The sequence below is a fragment of the Lethenteron reissneri genome, chromosome 50 (assembly GCF_015708825.2).
Source record: "Lethenteron reissneri isolate LAM-NWPU_2019-01 chromosome 50, ASM1570882v1, whole genome shotgun sequence".
Taxonomy (NCBI): domain Eukaryota; kingdom Metazoa; phylum Chordata; class Hyperoartia; order Petromyzontiformes; family Petromyzontidae; genus Lethenteron; species Lethenteron reissneri.
In genome coordinates, this window is record NC_083828.1 from 7,244,496 (window position 1) to 7,264,156 (window position 19,661).

General features: G+C 53.9%; 1 protein-coding gene across 1 annotated transcript in view; it reads right to left on the reverse strand.

Moving 5' to 3' along the window:
- Positions 1-4,433: 4,433 nt before the first annotated feature.
- The window catches only part of LOC133355158 (CBP80/20-dependent translation initiation factor-like), a 31,436-nt gene continuing 16,208 nt past the window's right edge, over positions 4,434-19,661 (reverse strand). Inside the window, exons 3-15 of the mRNA XM_061572488.1 lie at positions 18,957-19,055; positions 18,593-18,652; positions 17,950-18,008; positions 15,919-16,017; positions 15,257-15,326; positions 10,783-10,847; positions 10,014-10,456; positions 9,221-9,423; positions 8,217-8,306; positions 7,780-8,013; positions 6,552-6,707; positions 5,696-5,749; positions 4,434-5,517 (exon numbers count right to left, since the gene is read on the reverse strand). Coding sequence (XP_061428472.1) covers positions 5,299-5,517; positions 5,696-5,749; positions 6,552-6,707; positions 7,780-8,013; positions 8,217-8,306; positions 9,221-9,423; positions 10,014-10,456; positions 10,783-10,847; positions 15,257-15,326; positions 15,919-16,017; positions 17,950-18,008; positions 18,593-18,652; positions 18,957-19,055 — 1,851 coding nt within the window. The 3' untranslated portion in view covers positions 4,434-5,298. The remainder of the gene's footprint in view (positions 5,518-5,695; positions 5,750-6,551; positions 6,708-7,779; positions 8,014-8,216; positions 8,307-9,220; positions 9,424-10,013; positions 10,457-10,782; positions 10,848-15,256; positions 15,327-15,918; positions 16,018-17,949; positions 18,009-18,592; positions 18,653-18,956; positions 19,056-19,661) is intronic.

The window sequence follows — 19,661 nt, forward strand, 5'->3', positions numbered from 1 at the left end:
CCGACCGACGTCAGCGGCGAAGCAGTGATAGGTAACTGCGGACTACTGGCTTCATCAGAATTATGAGTCATCAGCGAAAAAAAGTCACCCATTTTGTGTGTTGGTTGAAACTTCCGGTTTTACAGCCTGCGCTTTTCACCCCAGTCGCGTCGGGACGATTTTTGTCGTCATTCGCGAAATTCCTGGAACGGATTTTTCCGCGCAAATAAAACATTGCAACATTACAACGACAGGACAGAGGTTGACGGCCGCGAATATTGGAAGCCAAACTCCCCCCGCCCCCCCGTGCTGTCCACTCAGGACGTGCCACCCGACACCCAAGGCGTGAGCGAGTGAGCGAGCGGGAGGAAAATAAATAGGAACGGGTATCGAGTGGCCGCGATACGGCCGATCAAGACCACGACGTCAAAGTTTCCCAAACCGCCGATGCCACCGTCACCACCATCATCGCCACCGTCACCACCACCGTCGCCACGGCACTTTCTCGCTGCCAAGGCGTTCTACCGCCCTCCGCCAGATCCAGCGGCTGAAACCGCAACACATGGCAGCGACCTCCAAGATGCGCCCGGACAATTTGAGACACCCGCCACGTCGTTTCGACAGGCGTCGCTGCAGCGGTAGGTGGAGTGCCGTGCGGCTACAACATTCCCTGGTTCGTTCTGCACTCCTCCCGCCCTTGAACCCGCACTTGACCGGCGTTGCGAAGTATAGTCGAATATCCATAATGGCTTCATCAGGCAGTGGGTTCACAAAAACAGGTTGCGGATGTGGTGAACTGGTGGCACGGTGGTGAGCGGTGGTGAGCGGTGGTGAGCGGTGGTGAGCGGTGGTGAGCGGTGGTGAGCGGTGGTGAGCGCCGTGCCGCACTATCGACCAGAGTTCGATTCCCAGCTACGGCGGCATCCGAACCACTTCGGAAAACAGTCACCCCCAATTTGCTTAAACCGCGCGGACAAACAAAACGGTGCCCCGTGACCGACGCAGCGTGGAGGAGGCCTTCATCCAGCAGTGGATTGACAAAGGGCTGTACATTACACTATTGTTATTGTTCTGCCTCACTATGGCACATTGCAATGGTTTCAAGAAACCCATTTCCAATTCAACACTGCAGACAGGAAACGGTCCGTACATCGTTCACCGAGACCTGGGGATTCATTACAATGAAAAGCCATTACACGCAGCACCGTTAGCCGGCTGACCTTACAATTACGGTGGCATTGCCATTCATTAGGGATGACGCAACTGCAATTATAATCGACCCCCGGTCTGCCCATCCACACCAGCCCAGCGGGTCAGGTCAAGTGCATCAGAATCCTTCACCGTCCTTGTGCAACAGCTTTACACCAACAAAAAATACAACACTTGAGCTCTCTCTACCATGTGCTTTCGGAGCGTACCGCGTGTTGTTGGGCACGACGTCCGACGTTTCGCACCACGTGCCAGGAGCTTTTTTTTTTCCTGCGGGAACGGCTCCGTTCCGTTGAGTTTGTCGTTTGCTATTGTTGGGGGGGGTGGGGGGGGGGGGGGAACGACGTCCGACGTTTTGCTCCACGTGCCGGCAGCTGCTTCTTCTTCGGGAAATCGGGAAGGCGAGTGGAAGTTCCAGCCGTACGCATCGGAGCATCGTAGCGCGCGTGCCCGGGCGCTGCGATGTCGAGCATCAAAGCACGCGAGCGGCAGGGCGAACACCGGAGCGCGACAAGGCAAACATCATCCCGCGCGACACGGCGGCCCCCCCGACACGAACTCCACACCACGTGGGCCCAGCTGTGCGGCACGGCCACGGAAAATCGACGCAGCAAAAGAAGAAGAAAATAACTCCGATTTAAAGCTTTCGTGACTGCAGGGATTCATCTTCTTGGTTCTTTCGGTAAAGTCACGTAGAAGGGAAGTAATAAAATAATAAAAATAAAACATAATAAATAATTCTCACGACGTTTCGGCCACAACGCAAGCAGGTCTGTCGGGGAGACAGCGTCAGACGCGTCAGACGCTGTCTCCCCGACAGACCTGGTCTTCACCTGAGGACGGCTGCTTGCGTTGTTGCCGAAACGTCGTGAGAATTGTTTAATTATGTTTTATTTTTATTATTTTATTACTTCCCTTCTACGTGACTTTACCGAAAGAACCAAGAAGAAGAAAATAACTCTTCGGTGCAGGCCTCGTTATCGTCTCCCCCTTGTATCAATTCCTTTTTGCTTGCCTTCTTCGGAACAAGCAAGTGCAGTATTACTTCCAACGCAAACTGCCCTCCCAATTGCATAAGCATCTCCCGCTTGGAAGCCCCAACGTCACGAGCTGAGAGTCGTCACCTAAACAACATCGGCCCGGGGAGGAGGAGTGGGGGGCAACGTCACTCTGAGGTTCACAGCCACCGTCCCTCACCCTGAACACCACCGGCCACCCCCCCCCCTCCCCACCCCTTTCCTGAACATCAGGGTCGTTGCTGTGTTCTCCATTGTTGTGTTCTCCATTGTTGTGTTTTCTGTTGCTGTATTTTATGTTGTGGTCTCCATTGTTGTGTTCTCCATTGTTGTGTTCTCCATTGTTGTGTTTTCTGTCGTTGTTTTCTATTGTTGTGTTCTCCGTTGTTGTGTTCTCTATTGCTGTGTTTTATGTTGTGGTGTTCTCCATTGTTGTGTTCTCCATTGTTGTGTTTTCTATTGCTGTGTTCTCCATTGTTGTGTTTTCTGTCGTTGTTTTCTATTGTTGTGTTCTCCGTTGTTGTGTTCTCTATTGCTGTGTTTTATGTTGTGGTGTTCTCCATTGTTGTGTTCTCCATTGTTGTGTTTTCTATTGCTGTGTTCTCCATTGTTGTGTTTTCTATTGTTGTGTTCTCCGGGCACGACATCCTGACGTCTCACTCCACGGGCACGACAACAAGCGAGAACGAACTGAGAGCCGCAGCGGAGAGCCGCAGCGGAGAGCCGCGCTGCGGCGTGACAGGAGGCGGCACAAGGGGCGACGACGGCGGGACGTCGAGACAGAAACCAAACGGGCGCTTGTCCCAGCGAGATCTGACAACCGTGACATTTTCACGCGGGCCGTTTAGTCGGCCGGTGAATGGTTAGAACGGACGGCCTCTGCCCGGAAAGCAACACGGAACCTGCGTCGATGCAGCATGAACGCAGCACGGACGCGTGATGCGTCAACGCGGACACAAAGACGCAACATGCAACGACGCAAGCGTCGATCAACTTTTTTTAAATGACCACTGGTGCACTCCCGGCAACGAACCCCCCCCAGCCCTTCGCCCCCCCTCCCCCCCACTTCTCACCCCCTCCCCCCGCGGTGCGGTACAATTTGGAAGCCGATGATGACACGCTCGTTCCGTGTTTCGGTGACTCCCTACAAAATCCGTCCACGGCGGAGGGGTAACCGCTTCGTGGAGGGTCAACGGTGGCTGTGCATCGGCAGAGGCTCGCCGTGAATGGGAAATGCGCACCGCCTCAATGCTCGCTTGTGTAGGAAATCAGTTTTTTGCCCAAATCAATTATCAATTGACCGGAACGTGACAAGCTCCGGATGGGGTTAGGGTGTGGAGTTAGTTCGGGGTTGGCTGGATCTACAAGTGGAACCGACAACTCCACGGTTATAAAGTAAAAAAAAATGTTGGTGAATAAAAAAGTCCAATCACAGGATGACCTCCCCCGCTTCAGTGTACGGCTGAAATTCACCGGTGATCATTGCACGAAACGGTCGCTTTACCTCCGGGTTACATCAATTCTTTAGTTATAACCGGGACGTAATCGCAGCCGGTTAAACGCAACGGCGACCAGCACCCAGTTTACCTTCAGCTGTGGCCGAGATGGCTAATACCAGTCGCTTGCCACCAGCGACACGCAAAATATTTCCACGCGCCCTGCACACCATATCCAGTACACCTCTTTCGATGGCAGTATAACTACTATTCATGTGTCTACTCCAGAGCATAATCGGTGAGAAACTAAGCCCCGGTTAAGGCAAGATAAAATGACTACCACTGTGGGGAGGGGGGGGGGGGGGAGTCAACAGTGGCTTGGGGCTGTAAACGTGAGATGAGCAATGTTTGAACGCTGACTTTTTTCAAATGGAAACGTCACCAATGTGCTGCTCTACGTGACCACCATATCAACTGCTGAAAACATAAGAATGACACGCGAATGTGTGTGATAATTGGTTTTTTACCCTTCTATCTGGCAACAAAACTGACACCTTTTTTACAAGGAGTCATGTTTGCATACACCACAATACCTGCAGTCATAATGCAAACAAAAAACATAACTCTGATAATGTGCACTGTCCTTGAAGTTGATTGGTCCACACCCGAGACAGCTTTCCTTAGAGCCTAGTCTCACATGGGTTGGACCAGATGACGCCAAAAGGCGCACAACTCAAAGACAATGCACCAGATAGAAGGGTAAAAAACCAATTATCATATTTTTTACTGGCAAATGAGGTTCCAATAGTGAGTGTGTGTGTGTTTGGCCTGTGTGTGCGTAGTGGTTAGCGCGCTGCGCTACCAACCCAGCGTCCCGAGTTCCATTACCCGCTCAAAACCAATAACAGTGGAGAATATCTGAACCGGTTTTAGGCCTTGCCTAGGTCGACTCGACCTTAAGTGGGTACCCGCTGTGGTGTGTGTGTGTAAATATCGGCACTGGGGAGTCAAAAGCGGCCAGGCGCAGTATTGGCCAACCCACTCCATCCTGTGCCGTGCCAGTTTTCACGGGTGCTCGCAAAAACACATTTTGTCTTCGTATAAAGCAAATACGATGATGATCTAAAGACACTCCAGACAAAGTGAGGTTAGCGAACGCCTAGAAAGAGATATGGAGATATATGCATAGAGAAACGGCGAGAAATATCTGTATAAATGTGGAGATAGAAAGAGACAGTTAACAATGGGAGGTAGAGAAAGAGGGATGAAGAGTTAGGGGGCGGGTGGGCGCACGAGTTCATGTGCGAGGGGTGGCAGTGTGTGTGGTGAGGGGTGAATTGTAAATGAGTGGCAGGGTGTGTGGTGCGAGGGTGGCAGTGTCGTGGTCAGAGGTGGCAGAGTACGTGTGGGATGTGGTGCCAGGGTGTGTGTGTGGGTTGCCACGGCAGAGTGTGTGCGTCGCGTGGGTGACAGGGTGTGTGGTGCGTGTTAGCGACGCACGTGCGGGTAACCGAGTGCGCGTGTGCACGCGCGTTTGCTAGGGTGCGGCAGTGTGCCTGCGTGACGAACGTTGGCAGCTGGGTGTATCGACACAGGCGTATGGGCGAGCGATGCCAATCTGCGGCGATCGTCATCGTCGCTCGCCGCTGCGGCGCTCCTCACGTGGTGAGCTGCTGCTGCAGCGTGCGCGTGTAGTAGCGCGAGGCGTGCGGAGCCAGGCGGCTCCACCGCGTCGCGTGCAGCTCCACCACCTCCAGGAGCAGCGAGCGGCTCAGCGCCGACTCGGACGGGCTCAGGATCTTGTCGCGCACGAGCGCCAGCGTCTCCGTCATGACCCCCGGAAGCTGCTCCTCCAGCAGCCGCCCGACGCTCTGCAGCTGTTCGAGCGGGGCGTTTGGGGGGGGGGGGGGAGGTAGCGGTGAAGAGAGGGCGGTGGACAAGAGCTGTTAACGACACGTAGGGCGACGAGACGCGTTTTCTACGGCGCGATTTGGTCACCGCGGAGACGACTTCGTGGTTGCGCGCGCACGGTTGCGACGCGTTTAAGGGGCTTACCTCCAAACAGCAGCAGAGGACGGCGTCTTCCTTAAACTCCTCGGCCTTGAGGAGCTGCCGGGGAAGCAACGGACAATGGGAGAGCAGGGGGAGGGATAATCAGACGGTACTTTCTTGAAGAACAAAACAACCAAGGTAAAAAAGACAAAGGAATCGGAGGATTTGAGAAACTTGCACCATTCTTTCAACCGCCGCACCAGGAGATCAAATCAAACCGGCGACCTCTAGCTTGGAAGTCCAGCGGTGTTCACCACTACACCAGTGTGGCAGCATCCCTACCCCACCCCCCCTGCGACACTTTCCGTGAAATTCCTAGCATCCACACAGCAACAGCTGTAGCAGCCTCTACAAACAATGCCACGTTTTTTGATGACCGTCCACTGTCCGAGTTCAGCGGAGCTACGCACGGACACCGACAACGCTACCGCATGGCTCCGCGATTGTGCACTTGCCGAATGAATATAAAATAACATAATTACACGTATGATTGCAGTATATGCGTGTGTGTGTGTGTGTATGTTGAACTTGTTTTGCACCGTACGTAGGCAATCGGAGATGCAGGGAGGAAGGACAACAAACTAAAAACACAAGAAGCAGTTCTAAAGAAATGAGCTGTCAATCTAGATGATGATGATTTAAAAGCAGCGGCTTCCTAATATCGGAAGGAAGAGCGTTCCAGACGGCCGCAGGAGCGCATCCGAAAGCGCGCGTCACGGTGACATCCTTGCCGGGTCGAACAATATTACGAATCACATCGCGATCCGGTGGACCGTCTTTGTTCGATGGCTGGCCGGGGAGCCGCCGCTGCCGCGAGAATGACCGGGGAAGGAAAGGGAAAAATGCGCGAGTGTGGCACCTCCTGCAGGCAGGTGTAGACAGGGATGGCCAGCACGCGGTACGGCTCCGACGCGCTGCTGCGCATCGTGCCGTACACCTCGCACAGGAAGGTGACGAAGCCCAGCCAGCGCTCCACGTCGCGGCGACGCGTGTCGGCGCGCTGACCGTACTCGCACTGGCCGGGGAAGACAAACACACACGCGCACGCGCAAGGCAAAGAGCCCCCACCGTATAGCGTTAAACAGACTACTCTTTGGTTCTTTCGGTAAAGTCACGTATGAAGATAAAATAATAAATTAAATAATAGCATACTACGACGTTTCGATTGCAACACAAGCAATCATCATCAGGTATAAATGAAATAGCAACAAAAATCTAACCAGAAAACTATAGACAGACATATAAGCAGAAAGGCCTCGTCACAGAGACGTTCTCTCTCTGTGTGCCTATGTGTGTTCTCTCTCTATGTATCTCTGTGATATCTGTCTGCTTATATGTCTGTCTATAGTTTTCTGGTTAGATTTTTGTTGCTATTTCATTTATACCTGATGATTGCTTGTGTTGCAATCGAAACGTCGTATGCTATTGTTAAATTTATTATTTAATCTTTATACGTGACTTTACCGAAAGAACCAAAGAGTAATTCCTGCAGTCACGAAAGCTCCAAATTAAGGTTAAACAGACTGTTCGGGCCAAGTGCTGTTTGCAGCAGGCCCGGGACCGGTTAAGATAATCGTCACTGACGTTGCCTATGATGGGAATCGAACTCAGGTCACTGGGTTCGTAGCCGAGCGTGCTAAAAGCCTGTTGCACTACCGCTCCCCACACGCACACGCACACACAAGACAAAGATCTCCCGTATAGCCTTAACAGACTGTTGGGGAAAGTGCTATTAGCGGCCAGCACCACGTCCGGCCGCCTTTGTCTCCCAAGTGGCGATGTTTACGCACCGCACCAGGCACTCGTTTTAGGCCGAGTCGACCTAGGGGAAGCCCAGAACTGGTTTAGATAATCGTGAGCGGCAATCAAATTTCAGTCGCCGGGTTCGCAGCGCAAAGCGCTAACTCCGACACTGCCAGGCACACACACACAGACACACACAGACACACACAGACACACACAGACACACACAGACACACACAGACAGAACTCGGCAACGTGCTGCGAACCCGCCACCTGTGGACCCCGTGACAGCTCCCACGCGTGGCGAAACGCGAGCGCCGCCGCTGGCACCACACCTCCCTCACCTGCAGCGCGTTGAGCAGCAGCCCGCGGAACTTGTTCCCGTGCGGCGCCAGCGCCAGCATGCGGCTGCACAGGCGGGCGATGACGGCCGCCACGCTCCGGTTGGCGATGGCGCCCTCGAACAGGGTGCTCACGACGCCGCTCAGCGCCGCCTCGTCCGCCTCCGCGTGGCGCCAGGCCTCGCCCACGACGCGCTCCAGCCTCCCGTCGTCCGCACCGGCGCCGCCGCCGCCGCTCTGCTGGTGCGACGCAGGCGACAGAGCTGCCTTCCGTTTTCCACTTCACCCACGGCGGGTGACACCGGTTGGTACGCGACGAGTCATCCTGTCTATACCCGGTCTATAAATCTCCGCTACGCTGTGGGAACTCCGCGCGGCAACAGCGGACACGTGTGGTGCCGCCCGCTGTTCGACCAGAAAAAACCGTGAACAATTGTCACCTTCATGTCGTCGAGTAGTTGCGAGAGCATGTCGACGCTGTTGCTCAGCGGGGCGTCCGGGCTGGGAGCAAACTCCATCCTCGGCCGCTGCTAAAGGCACACGACAACGACGACGATGTCGATCAAGCAACGCACGTCCAACGCTCGACGCCGCGGCGACGTCATCGGCTCGCCGCAACGGTGCGCTACGACGCGGAGCCTCGCCCCGGCAGTCGCCCGGTGCCAACGCAACCGATTAAGGCGTCGCGCGCTCCTCAAAGCCAATTTAAGGTTGTTGTTTTTTCCGTCACCAATTGAGCTTTCAAGATCACGTGTGGCAGCAGCTGCCCACGGGCGCACAGCCCAGAATTGTCGCTAACAGAGAGGAGCTGTGCTTTTCCGTCGAGCACAAACCCCTCATCGGTCCCACTCGCCGCATTCCCTCACCGTCTGCTGCAGGCGGCACTGCAGCCGCGCTCGTGACGAGTCGAGCAGCGGTGAAGAATGCGGCGTCGCCTTGCCACCACCGCCGCCACCACCGCCACCACCGCCGCCGCCGCCACCGCCGCCCAAACCGCCACCACGCTCACAGTGACTTATCAGCCCCGTCCCCGTGTCCAGCCGCACTTTAGAGGACGCCCCGCAGCCCGGAGAGCCACCCGATGCTCGTGGCTGCTGCTGATAACAGAGAGGGGTGGTGAGAGAGGAGTGGTGGTGAGAGAGTGGTGGTGGTGGTGAGAGCGGTGGTAGTGAGAGAAGGGGGTGATGGTGAAAGAGGGGGATGATGGTGAGAGAGAGAGAGAGGGGTGTGGTGGTGCACGAGGTTTCCGTGCTCGTTCCCCGCGGCCCTCCGACGTGTTCCCGTGTCGCGCCTCGTTGGACGCCGTGCCGAGCGGCGTGCGGTCCACCCCGAGAATACGGCCAAGCGCTGTGCGCGCCGTTGTTAAAAACGGCGAAGCTACGTACACTACGTCCGCACGGCACGCGCACAACAAGTCATCACGGCGGCCCCCGCCCCGCCTCACCTCGTGCCGTGACCCCGCGACCACATCGCGTGAGGAGGGACCCTGGGTAGCAGGGAAGCCCCCGCCGCCACCACCCCCGCCGCCACCGCCGCCGCCCCGTGGCACCGACTGCTCTCCCTCCGGACCCGGCCTCTTCCCCTCCTCCGACTCCTCATCCCGCTTGTCGTTCGCGCCGTTACCGCCGGTCCACTCGCAGCCCGCTCCTGCGCACGGCACCGCCACCGCCGCCACAATCAGCCACTGGTGGTAAGGAGCCTGGGCATCTCCCCTAGGTCGGCTGAGTTGCGAATGGAAATTCCTTCGTCCCACGACGCAACACGCGAAGCACTGTCGGAGAAAAAGCTCGCGCTCGAAGCAAGCACGAACTGGGGCAGGCCGCGTCGCAGCGTGCCTGCGACCAGATCGCCTGCCGTGCGCCCGGTCTCCTCACATCTCACAAAGCTAAGCAGGCGTGAAGGCTGGACAGTGCTTGGACGGGTGACCACCGTGCACAGCGGGTGGCGTAGGCTGCTGCGGGGGCAATGTGTTGTCAGTGTGAGGCAGTGCGGCAACACGTACTAGTATACTCTACTCCGACGCTCCAACATTTGTGCCGACTGGCGTGGTGCAGCATGACAAATTCCACTCATGGCCTGCACGACGAGGGGAGGCCCTCATCCAGCAGTGGATTGACAAATGTCCTCATCCCCCTCCTCATATTCCTCCTCTTCCACCTCCTCTACCCCCTCCTCCTCCTTAACCCTCTCCCCCCCTTCCTCCCCCTGGCTCAACCCACCCCCCTCCCCCTCCTCACCGCGCTCTCTGCTCCCGTGCGCTCCTTCTCCGGCCCCGCCAAGCTGCCCGTTGCTCGTCGGCGCCAGCGCCGCCCGGCCGCCCGTGCCGCCGCCGCCGCCGTCGCCGCCCTTTCCCGCGTCCGTTCCCCTCTTGCCGTGGCGCCTGCGCGGCGAGCCCGCTGGCGCATGGCTGTAGTTCCTAGCGCCACCGCCGTCGCCGCCGCCGCCTCCTCCTCTGCCCTGGTGCTGGTTGCCCCAGCTGTCCCGTCTACCGCCGCCTCTCCGTAACAGCGCAAGCGAGTCCGGAGAGTAGTGCTGCTGCTGCTGCTGCTGTGGTTGCTGTTGCTGATCCTGCTGTTGTTGTTGCTGCTGCTGCTGATAGTGATGGTTCGGCTGGTGTTGATGGTGGTGCCCGTGATGTTGGGTGGCACGGACCCCCGGAGGGCAGTACAGCCTCCTGGAGCTGGGAGGGCAATTGGGGTAGTAAAAACGGGTCATTGGGTCGGAGGGTCGCAAAGGTTTAAAACAAATAACAGATCATGAATTCCAACGGGCTCCCAGCTGGTTAAATGTAAGAATGCCAATCGTGCACTCAAATTCCTACGCTTAACCTGCCGGTGTTGAATCAGATCACAGCGGCAGCAGCCCAAGCCGGAGCCGGTAGACCGAGTTGGTTTGATTGACGCCCAACTCCAGTCATCTCTCCACCGCGCGTTGCGAGATCAGAAATCTGCGGCAGCACCGGCCGCATCACGCGCATTCACACCCCCCCCCCCCCCCGCATCTCACCTGCGCTCACGTCTCCTGCCCTGGCCGGAGTTCACAGCCCGCGTAGCAGAGTCGCCATCGACGACCTACAGGCACAACAGACAAAGATCACCCGTATAGCCTGCACAACCTCGGGGGAGGGGAGGGCAAGTGCCGTTGACGAGCGTGTTGAACTTCTTTCGCACCGTACGTAGCTGACCGTGTTAATCGGAGTTGCTGATGTGTGCTCACTGAACCAGGTACTCGTCTAAAGCGGCGTCCCTCAAGGAAGCGTGATGCCACTCGCCATTGATGTTACCCGCGACCGGTAAATGATTTGAGGTGACCGGGTTAGTAGCAGTGTTAAAAACTAGTAGACCATGACTGTCCACAAGCGCATATAAAGACACGAGGGTGTGGGTGGCCAACACCAAACCCGGGCACCTTTGTATCCCCAGTGGTGATGTTTATGACACACTGCACCAGGTACTCATTTACCACCACTCTCACCTGTCGTAAAGTGATGATGATATTTACACATCGCAAGCACACACACATGTAAACAACAACAAAGAGACACACACACACATGTGCTTGCTCACAAGAACTTTCTTCATACTGCACTTTTTTTCCAAGTGTATATTATAATAATAGATTATTTAGTTTTTACACAGCATTTTCGTTCTTGCAAATTGCACCTCACATTTGCTGAGGAGCCACAAACAAACTGGAAGGCAGCAGCCAGGGAGTGAACCAGCACCGATAAAATTGCCCAAGTTCTTCACTTCTCTATACAGGGACTCCTCAACTTACAAACTTTCAGAGATACGAACAAACCTGACCATACGTCCAGTTGCCTGTTCGGTCCGAGAATCGTAAGTTCAACCGCCGCGCAATATCTAGCGGTGGTGGCATCTACATCTGCGGAACGTGAAGAACCAGTGGCATCTACATCTGCAGAACGTGAAGAAGCAGTGGCATCTACATATGCAGAACGTGAAGAACCAGTGACATCTACATCTACAGAACGTGAAGAACCAGTGGCATCTACATCTGCAGAACATGAAGAACCAGTGGCATCTACATCTGCAGAACATGAAGAACCAGTGGCATCTACATCTACAGAACGTGAAGAAGCAGTGGCATCTACATCTACAGAACATGAAGAACCAGTGGCATCTACATCTGCAGAACATGAAGAACCAGTGGCATCTACATCTGCAGAACATGAAGAACCAGTGGCATCTACATCTGCAGAACGTGAAGAAGCAGTGGCATCTACACCTACAGAATATGAAGAAGCAGTGGCATCTACATCTGCAGAACATGAAGAACCAGTGGCATCTACATCTGCAGAACATGAAGAACCAGTGGCATCTACATCTGCAGAACGTGAAGAACCAGTGGCATCTACATCTGCAGAACATGAAGAACCAGTGGCATCTACATCTGCAGAACATGAAGAACCAGTGGCATCTACATCTGCAGAACATGAAGAACCAGTGGCATCTACATCTGCAGAACATGATGAACCAGTGGCATCTACATCTACAGAACATGAAGAACCAGTGGCATCTACATCTGCAGAACGTGAAGAAGCAGTGGCATCTACATCTGCAGAACATGAAGAACCAGTGGCATCTACATCTGCAGAACATGAAGAACCAGTGGCATCTACATCTGCAGAACATGAAGAACCAGTGGCATCTACATCTGCAGAACATGAAGAACCAGTGGCATCTACATCTACAGAACGTGAAGAAGCAGTGGCATCTACATCTGCAGAACATGAAGAACCAGTGGCATCTACATCTACAGAACGTGAAGAACCAGTGGTATCTACATCTGCAAAACATGAAGAACCAGTGGCATCTACATCTGCAGAACATGAAGAACCAGTGGCATCTACATCTGCAGAACATGAAGAACCAGTGGCATCTACATCTGCAGAACGTGAAGAAGCAGTGGCATCTACATCTGCAGAACATGAAGAACCAGTGGCATCTACATCTACAGAACGTGAAGAACCAGTGGCATCTACATCTGCAGAACATGAAGAACCAGTGGCATCTACATCTGCAGAACATGAAGAACCAGTGGCATCTACATCTGCAGAACATGAAGAACCAGTGGCATCTACATCTGCAGAACATGAAGAACCAGTGGCATCTACATCTACAGAACGTGAAGAACCAGTGGCATCTACATCTGCAGAACATGAAGAAGCAGTGGCATCTACATCTACAGAACGTGAAGAACCAGTGGCATCTACATCTACAGAACGTGAAGAACCAGTGGCATCTACATCTACAGAACGTGAAGAACCAGTGGCATCTACATTTGCAGAACAAGAAGAACCAGTGGCATCTACATCTACAGAACGTGAAGAACCAGTGGCATCTACATCTGCAGAACATGAAGAACCAGTGGCATCTACATCTGCAGAACATGAAGAACCAGTGGCATCTACATCTGCAGAACATGAAGAACCAGTGGCATCTACATCTACAGAACGTGAAGAACCAGTGGCATCTACATCTGCAGAACGTGAAGAAGCAGTGGCATCTACATCTGCAGAACGTGAAGAACCAGTGGCATCTACATCTACAGAACGTGAAGAACCAGTGGCATTTACATCTACAGAACGTGAAGAACCAGTGGCATCTACATCTGCAGAACATGAAGAACCAGTGGCATCTACATCTACAGAACGTGAAGAACCAGTGGCATCTACATCTACAGAACGTGAAGAACCAGTGGCATCTACATCTACAGAACGTGAAGAACCAGTGGCATCTACATTTGCAGAACAAGAAGAACAGTGGCATCTACATCTACAGAACGTGAAGAACCAGTGGCATCTACATCTGCAGAACGTGAAGAACCAGTGTCATCTACATCTACAAAACGTGAAGAACCAGTGGCATCTACATCTGCAGAACGTGAAGAACCAGTGACATCTACATCTGCAGAGCGTGAAGAACCAGTGGCATCTACATCTGCAGAACACGAAGAACCAATGGCATCTAGATCTATTGAACATGACGAACCAGTGGCATCTACATCTCCAGAACAGGAAGAAATAGTGGCATCGACATCTACAGAACACGAAAAACCAGTGGCATCTACATCTGCAGAACGTGAAGAATCAGTGGCATCTACATCTACAGAACATAAAGAATCAGTGGGATCTACGTCTACAGGAGATTAGATAAGTTTTAAAACCATTCCCCGTGTTTAGTGTACATGCTGTACAATGTGTTTGGAATCGACAGGAGTAAAGTTGGACTTACGAACAAATTGACTTACGAACAGACCTCTAGAACGTAACTCGTTCATAAGTAGAGGCGTCCCTGTATATTAGGATGTTTCAGCCAATTAATGATTGTTTAGGAAAAAAAAAATACATGTTTTATCACAATGGCCACTTGCGTGGTCAGACGTGAAAGAAACTGCGACTATTATTAACTTACGGCTGCCATCGTGCTGGGCTAAGGATATTGACATTTTTTTCTAAACCGCCGTAACTTCAGTCTTGCCTCAAACATTCCTCTGGCAGGTCCCAAAAATAAACACTAAATATGGGAGCCTGTCCTTCCACCACGAAGCTCCCAAGAGGTGGTTTTTGATGGCTCAAGAGCTTCGAGTGCTGAATCGGCGGCACCGATAGTCTGGGTTCGAATCGGGGTTCGTCAGCTGCAGCCTACGATTAATCCGGGTTCCCAAGTGCAGCGAGTTGACGGGTCTCAAGCCTGGTCGTTAACGAGTGCACGGAAAATAATCGTGTTAAATTTGCTTCTGTAATTGGCGAAAAATTCCAGCTCTGAAAGTGAACGAAAGTTCGTTTCGACTCGTGCGGCGAAAACACGACTCTGTGTGGCAGTGCGGCTGGGAAAGTGCCATCTTCTTGTATGTGACCCGGATGTCACCTGAAGGAGGGATTCTCGGAGGTAGCTCTGTGACAACCGCTTCCGCGGACTGTTCTCGAACAACACGAAGCATCGCGCCGCCCCGCGAGAACTCCAAAACGGATTCTTAGTCTCGTTCCTCAACGGCAGAGGTCGCAACCGGGTACCCGATACCCGGCTACCCGTTCCCGGCCGGGTACGGATACTCGTTTGCGACCCTGGTGCGGCCGGGTACGGGTAGCCGCACGTGACTCACTCCAACCAATGAGTGAGAGGGCCGTGAGTCACTGGTGAGTAACCGTTTGTCACTCATTTCCCAACGTCTTGTCTCTTCTCACAATTCAAGTTCCTAGAATCAACCCACCCGCGCCTGTAAACATGGCTTCATCCCAGAGGTCGCAATCGGGTACCCGATACCCGTACCCTACCCGATACCCGGCTACCCATACCCGGCCGGATACGGGTAGCCGTTTGCGACCCTGGTGCGGCCGGGTACGGGTACGAGTGAGGAATCAAAACCCGTTTGCGACCTCTGCTAAACGGCGATTGCGCACTCGCGATAAAATTGTGCGAGGAGTTTTTGTTGTTTAAACGAGCGCAGCACTCACCTGGGAAGATCCGTCGTCCCTCGAGTCGTCCTTGATCGCAGCCTCCGCGTCGCCCACGTTCTGGCATTCGCTGCAAGTCGAGCAACGGTGGTAGAGAAAAATAAAAAAAACTCACGGTTAATTAACCGTGGCCCGGCCTCTTGGTGCTGAACCTCACCCCGGCATGCAGATGTACACGGTGATAACAACAATGACGGTAACCATCATCGCCCAAACCGTTGAAAAAGCGAGTGCGGGCAAGGGCAGGTCGCGTCATGGCCAGAAGGGATGGGCGATGGCCGAGAGGATGGACGATGGTCGAGAGCAATCACGGAGTGGCAGCAAAAGAATGGAACGCGTCCCAGAGAGAGCAGGCCCGCAAGGAGATGGAGCTTTGAAATCTGTTCGTGCGCGTGCAACTGTGTTGTATCGCGGGATCGTGGGAGGTGGTGTCGGCAGCCTGGGGAGGACCTCATGCAACAGTGGATAGATCAAGGCTGATGTTGATGATGATGATAAATAATAATAGACATGTAATGATTCAACCCAACAGAGATTCTACGGATTGTCAGGACGCTGGTCTCGACACTATTGACCCAAGCATCTTTAGTAGCAATGACATCAGTATCAGCATCATCATCATCATCATCGGCACAATCATCATCATCATCACCATCAGCTACCTGTCACCGTGCTCTGTGTGGTTGGGATGCTTCGAGAGGCTTTGATGTTGGGAGGTCGACGTTTCCTGGACGTCTGGCTGCACGTCCCAGCTGCAGCCGCTGGACGCAATACACGACGACCACAACGTGGATTTATACGGCGCCCGACTGTGACCCGCATCCTCGCCGTACAGAAACGGTGGGAATATTTATACCATGGAGATGACAGAGGCGTTCATAGGTCTCCGTGGGAGTCTTATGGGCCTTTTTGTGATTCGATTGGCGTCTGGTGCGAGTCTGTGCAATGCATTGCGGCCGAAATTAGACATCTCAAAGATGGTGTAAACAGTGGCACTATTTATTTGTATAGAGAGATAGAGGCGGTTAGTCAGAGCGAAAACAAGGCAGGTCTGGAGCCTGGATGTGAACTGGGGAAGGGTATTAACAGCAAGGATGGCTGGGGGAAGGGAATTCCAGATTGGAAGTTCCAGATTGAGAGTTCCAGACACAAACAATGTCAACAAACAATAACCGCCATTTGCCACTAAGTGGCGGTGACTTCATGTACACACTCCGAGATACACACACACACTCACACATTAGTACAAATGCTAATTCTAATAAAGACACACACACAGATGCCACCAGATGCAATTACAGACACAAACGCACGGACAAATGCAGTCAGACAAATATACACAACTGCACCACTACTCTTCATAGACAAAAGGACAAAGATCCCCCATATGTCATTTAACCGACTGCTGGGGAAAGTGCCATCAACGAGCACCTATTAAGGCCTGCACGGCACACGAGGGTGTGGATGGCCAACAAGACGCCCGGTCGCCTTTGTCCCCTCACCTCCAATTAGCACGGTTGGCTACGTACGGTGTAAAAGAAGTTCAACATTCAAGCACACATACACGAACACACTTGCACAAACCCGAGTACACAAATACATGGATGCACGAGACAAACACGTGAACGCAAGCTGGACCCCGTTCAATCACAGAGGCAGTGCGGCTCACCCGGGTACCCGATACCCGTACCCTACCCGATACCCGGCTACCCGTACCCGGCCGGGTACAGGTACCCGTTTGCGACCCTGGTGTGGCCGGGTACGGATACGGGTAGGCCGTGAGTCACTGGTGAGTCACCGTTTGTCACTCATTTCCCAACGTCTTGTCTCTTCTCACAATTCAAGTTCCTAGAATCAACCCACCCGCGCCTGCAACATGGCTTCATCCCAGAGGTCGCAATCGGGTACTCGTACCCGTACCCTACCCGATACCCGGCCGGGTACGGGTAGCCGGGTATCGGGTAGGGTACAGGTACCCGTTTGCGACCCTGGTGTGGCCGGGTACGGGTACGGGTAAGGAATCAAAACCCGTTTGCGACCTCTGGCCCAGACGCACAACACAACACAACCCTCGCATCTGAATCTTGGCTCAAACGCATCACGCATTCCATCGCGACAATCCGATCGCATATCGTGGCGGCTCAAAAACACAACGAATAAATAAAACCTCTTGTGCTGCCACCGCCGCCACCACCACCACCACCAAAATAACAAAAGATCCCCCGTGCAGCCTTTAACAGACTCATATTCTTGGTTCTTTCGGTAAAGTCACGTAGAAGGGAAATAATAAAAATAAAACATAATAAAATAAAATTCTCACGACGTTTCGGCCACAACGCAAGCAGCCGTCCTCAGGTGAAGAAACAGAGCTGTCTTTCCGAGAGCTCTTCTTCACCTGATAATTTTATTTTATTATGTTTTATTTTTATCATTTCCCTTCTACGTGACTTTACCGAAAGAACCAAGAATATGAATCCCTCCAGTGACGAAAGCTTTAAATCGAAACTTTAACAGACTGTTGGGGCAAGTGCTGTTGTTGGCGAGTAGCAGCACCTATGAAGCCTGTCATGGCACACGAGGACAAGGATGACCAGTACCACACCCGGCCGCCTTCATCTCCCCAGTGGTGATGTTTACTACACACCGCACCAGGTACTCATTTACCACCACCACCTCCACCACCATACTCTCACCTGTCGTAAGGGTTCGTATTCGCCGCCCATACATCGTACGAAGGGTCTTGGACTCGAGGCTGCAACATGGGAAGGAGGAGGAGAGAAGTGGCGGATTAGAAAACAAGAGAAACTCATGCAGCTTCTGAGTCGTCATCAACATCATCATCATCATCACGAGCCACTGCTGGATGAAGGCCTCACATGGCCCAAGCCAAGCTCTCGCCATCTCCCATGGTGGTCGTGCGATGCAGCAGTCCACCAATCTACGAGATGACCGGGAAGGCGTCCGTACATTAATTCATTCTTCATTCGTCATCGATTAATTCACGGATGTAAATTGGCACGATATTGAGACTGGGGAAGAGTCGGTGGAGAGGTGAGAATGTGTGGAGGCAGGAAAGAGCGTGTGGAAAGCCAGGGAAGAGAGTATGGAGATAGCACGATGTGAGAGGGGGTGAGAGGGGGTGAGGGGGGGTGAGGGGGGGTGAGGGGGGGTGAGGGGGGGTGAGGGGGGGTGAGGGGGGGTGAGGGGGGGTGAGAGGGGGTGAGGGGGGGTGAGGAGGGGTGAGAGGGGGTGAGGGGGGGTGAGGGGGGGTGAGAGGGGGTGAGAGGGGGTGAGGGGGGGTGAGGGGGGGTGAGGGGGGGTGAGGGGGGGCCCAACCTTGGGCTGGGGGCCTGTACGGCCTCCTCTGGGCCGTGGGGAGGGACTTCCACGTTGAACCTGTCGCACAGACAAAGCCGGAACGGGCACACACCAGCTAATTCATTCACTCATTCACTCACTCAACATCACATTTCACTACTTTATTCGTTCGCTCAACGATCAATTCCATCGGCCAACTCATACGTTCGTTTACTCACCCGTTCATTCGCTCACTGGCACGCTACGCGACGCTCACCCGCACGCTCATCCGTTCACCCAAGTCGCATGCTCAGTTTCGTGCGGTCACCCGCACGCTCGTACATTCGCCCAAGTCGCATATTCCACTCCGTTCGCTCATTCCGCACGCCCGCAGGCCGCTCACCGGGGGGCTGTTGATCCACCGCTGCTGAATCCGACCTCGGCCTCCTCGCTGACCCTTCCAGGCCCGGGTGCTCCGCTTGTCGCTCCGATCCGAAGAGCCCTGTCGCGGACGACAAAGACAAAGACCGCCCGTGTAGCCTTAACACACTGTTGGGGCAAGTGCCGTTCGCGAGTAGCAGCGCGAAGGCAAACGAGGTGGCCGGCCACCACACCCGACTATCCTTTTGTTGCCTCAGTGGCGATGTTCATGCACCGCACCGGGTACTCGTTTCAGGACGAGTCAACCTAGGGGAGGGCCCCGTACTAGTTCAGATAATTGTCACCAGTGTTGTTGGCCGTGAACAGGAATCGAACTCAGATGGCCGGGTTCGTAGCACGGCGCGTTAAAACGTGTGCACTACTGCTCATACATGAACGCAAACAAAGCAAAGATCAGACTGTTGGGGCAGGTGCTGTTAGCGAGCACCTATGAAGGCCGGAACGGTACACAAAGGGGGTGGGTGGCCAGCACCACGCCCGACCGCCTTTGTCTCCCTAGTGGCGATGTTTACACATCGCACCAGGTACTCATTTGAGGCTGAGTCGACTGAGGGGAGGCCCAGGACCGGTTCAGATAATCGTCACTGGGTCACCAGGTTCGTAGCGCAGCGCGCTAACCGCTACACTACCTCTCCCCACACACAAAGATAAAGATCCCCCATATAGC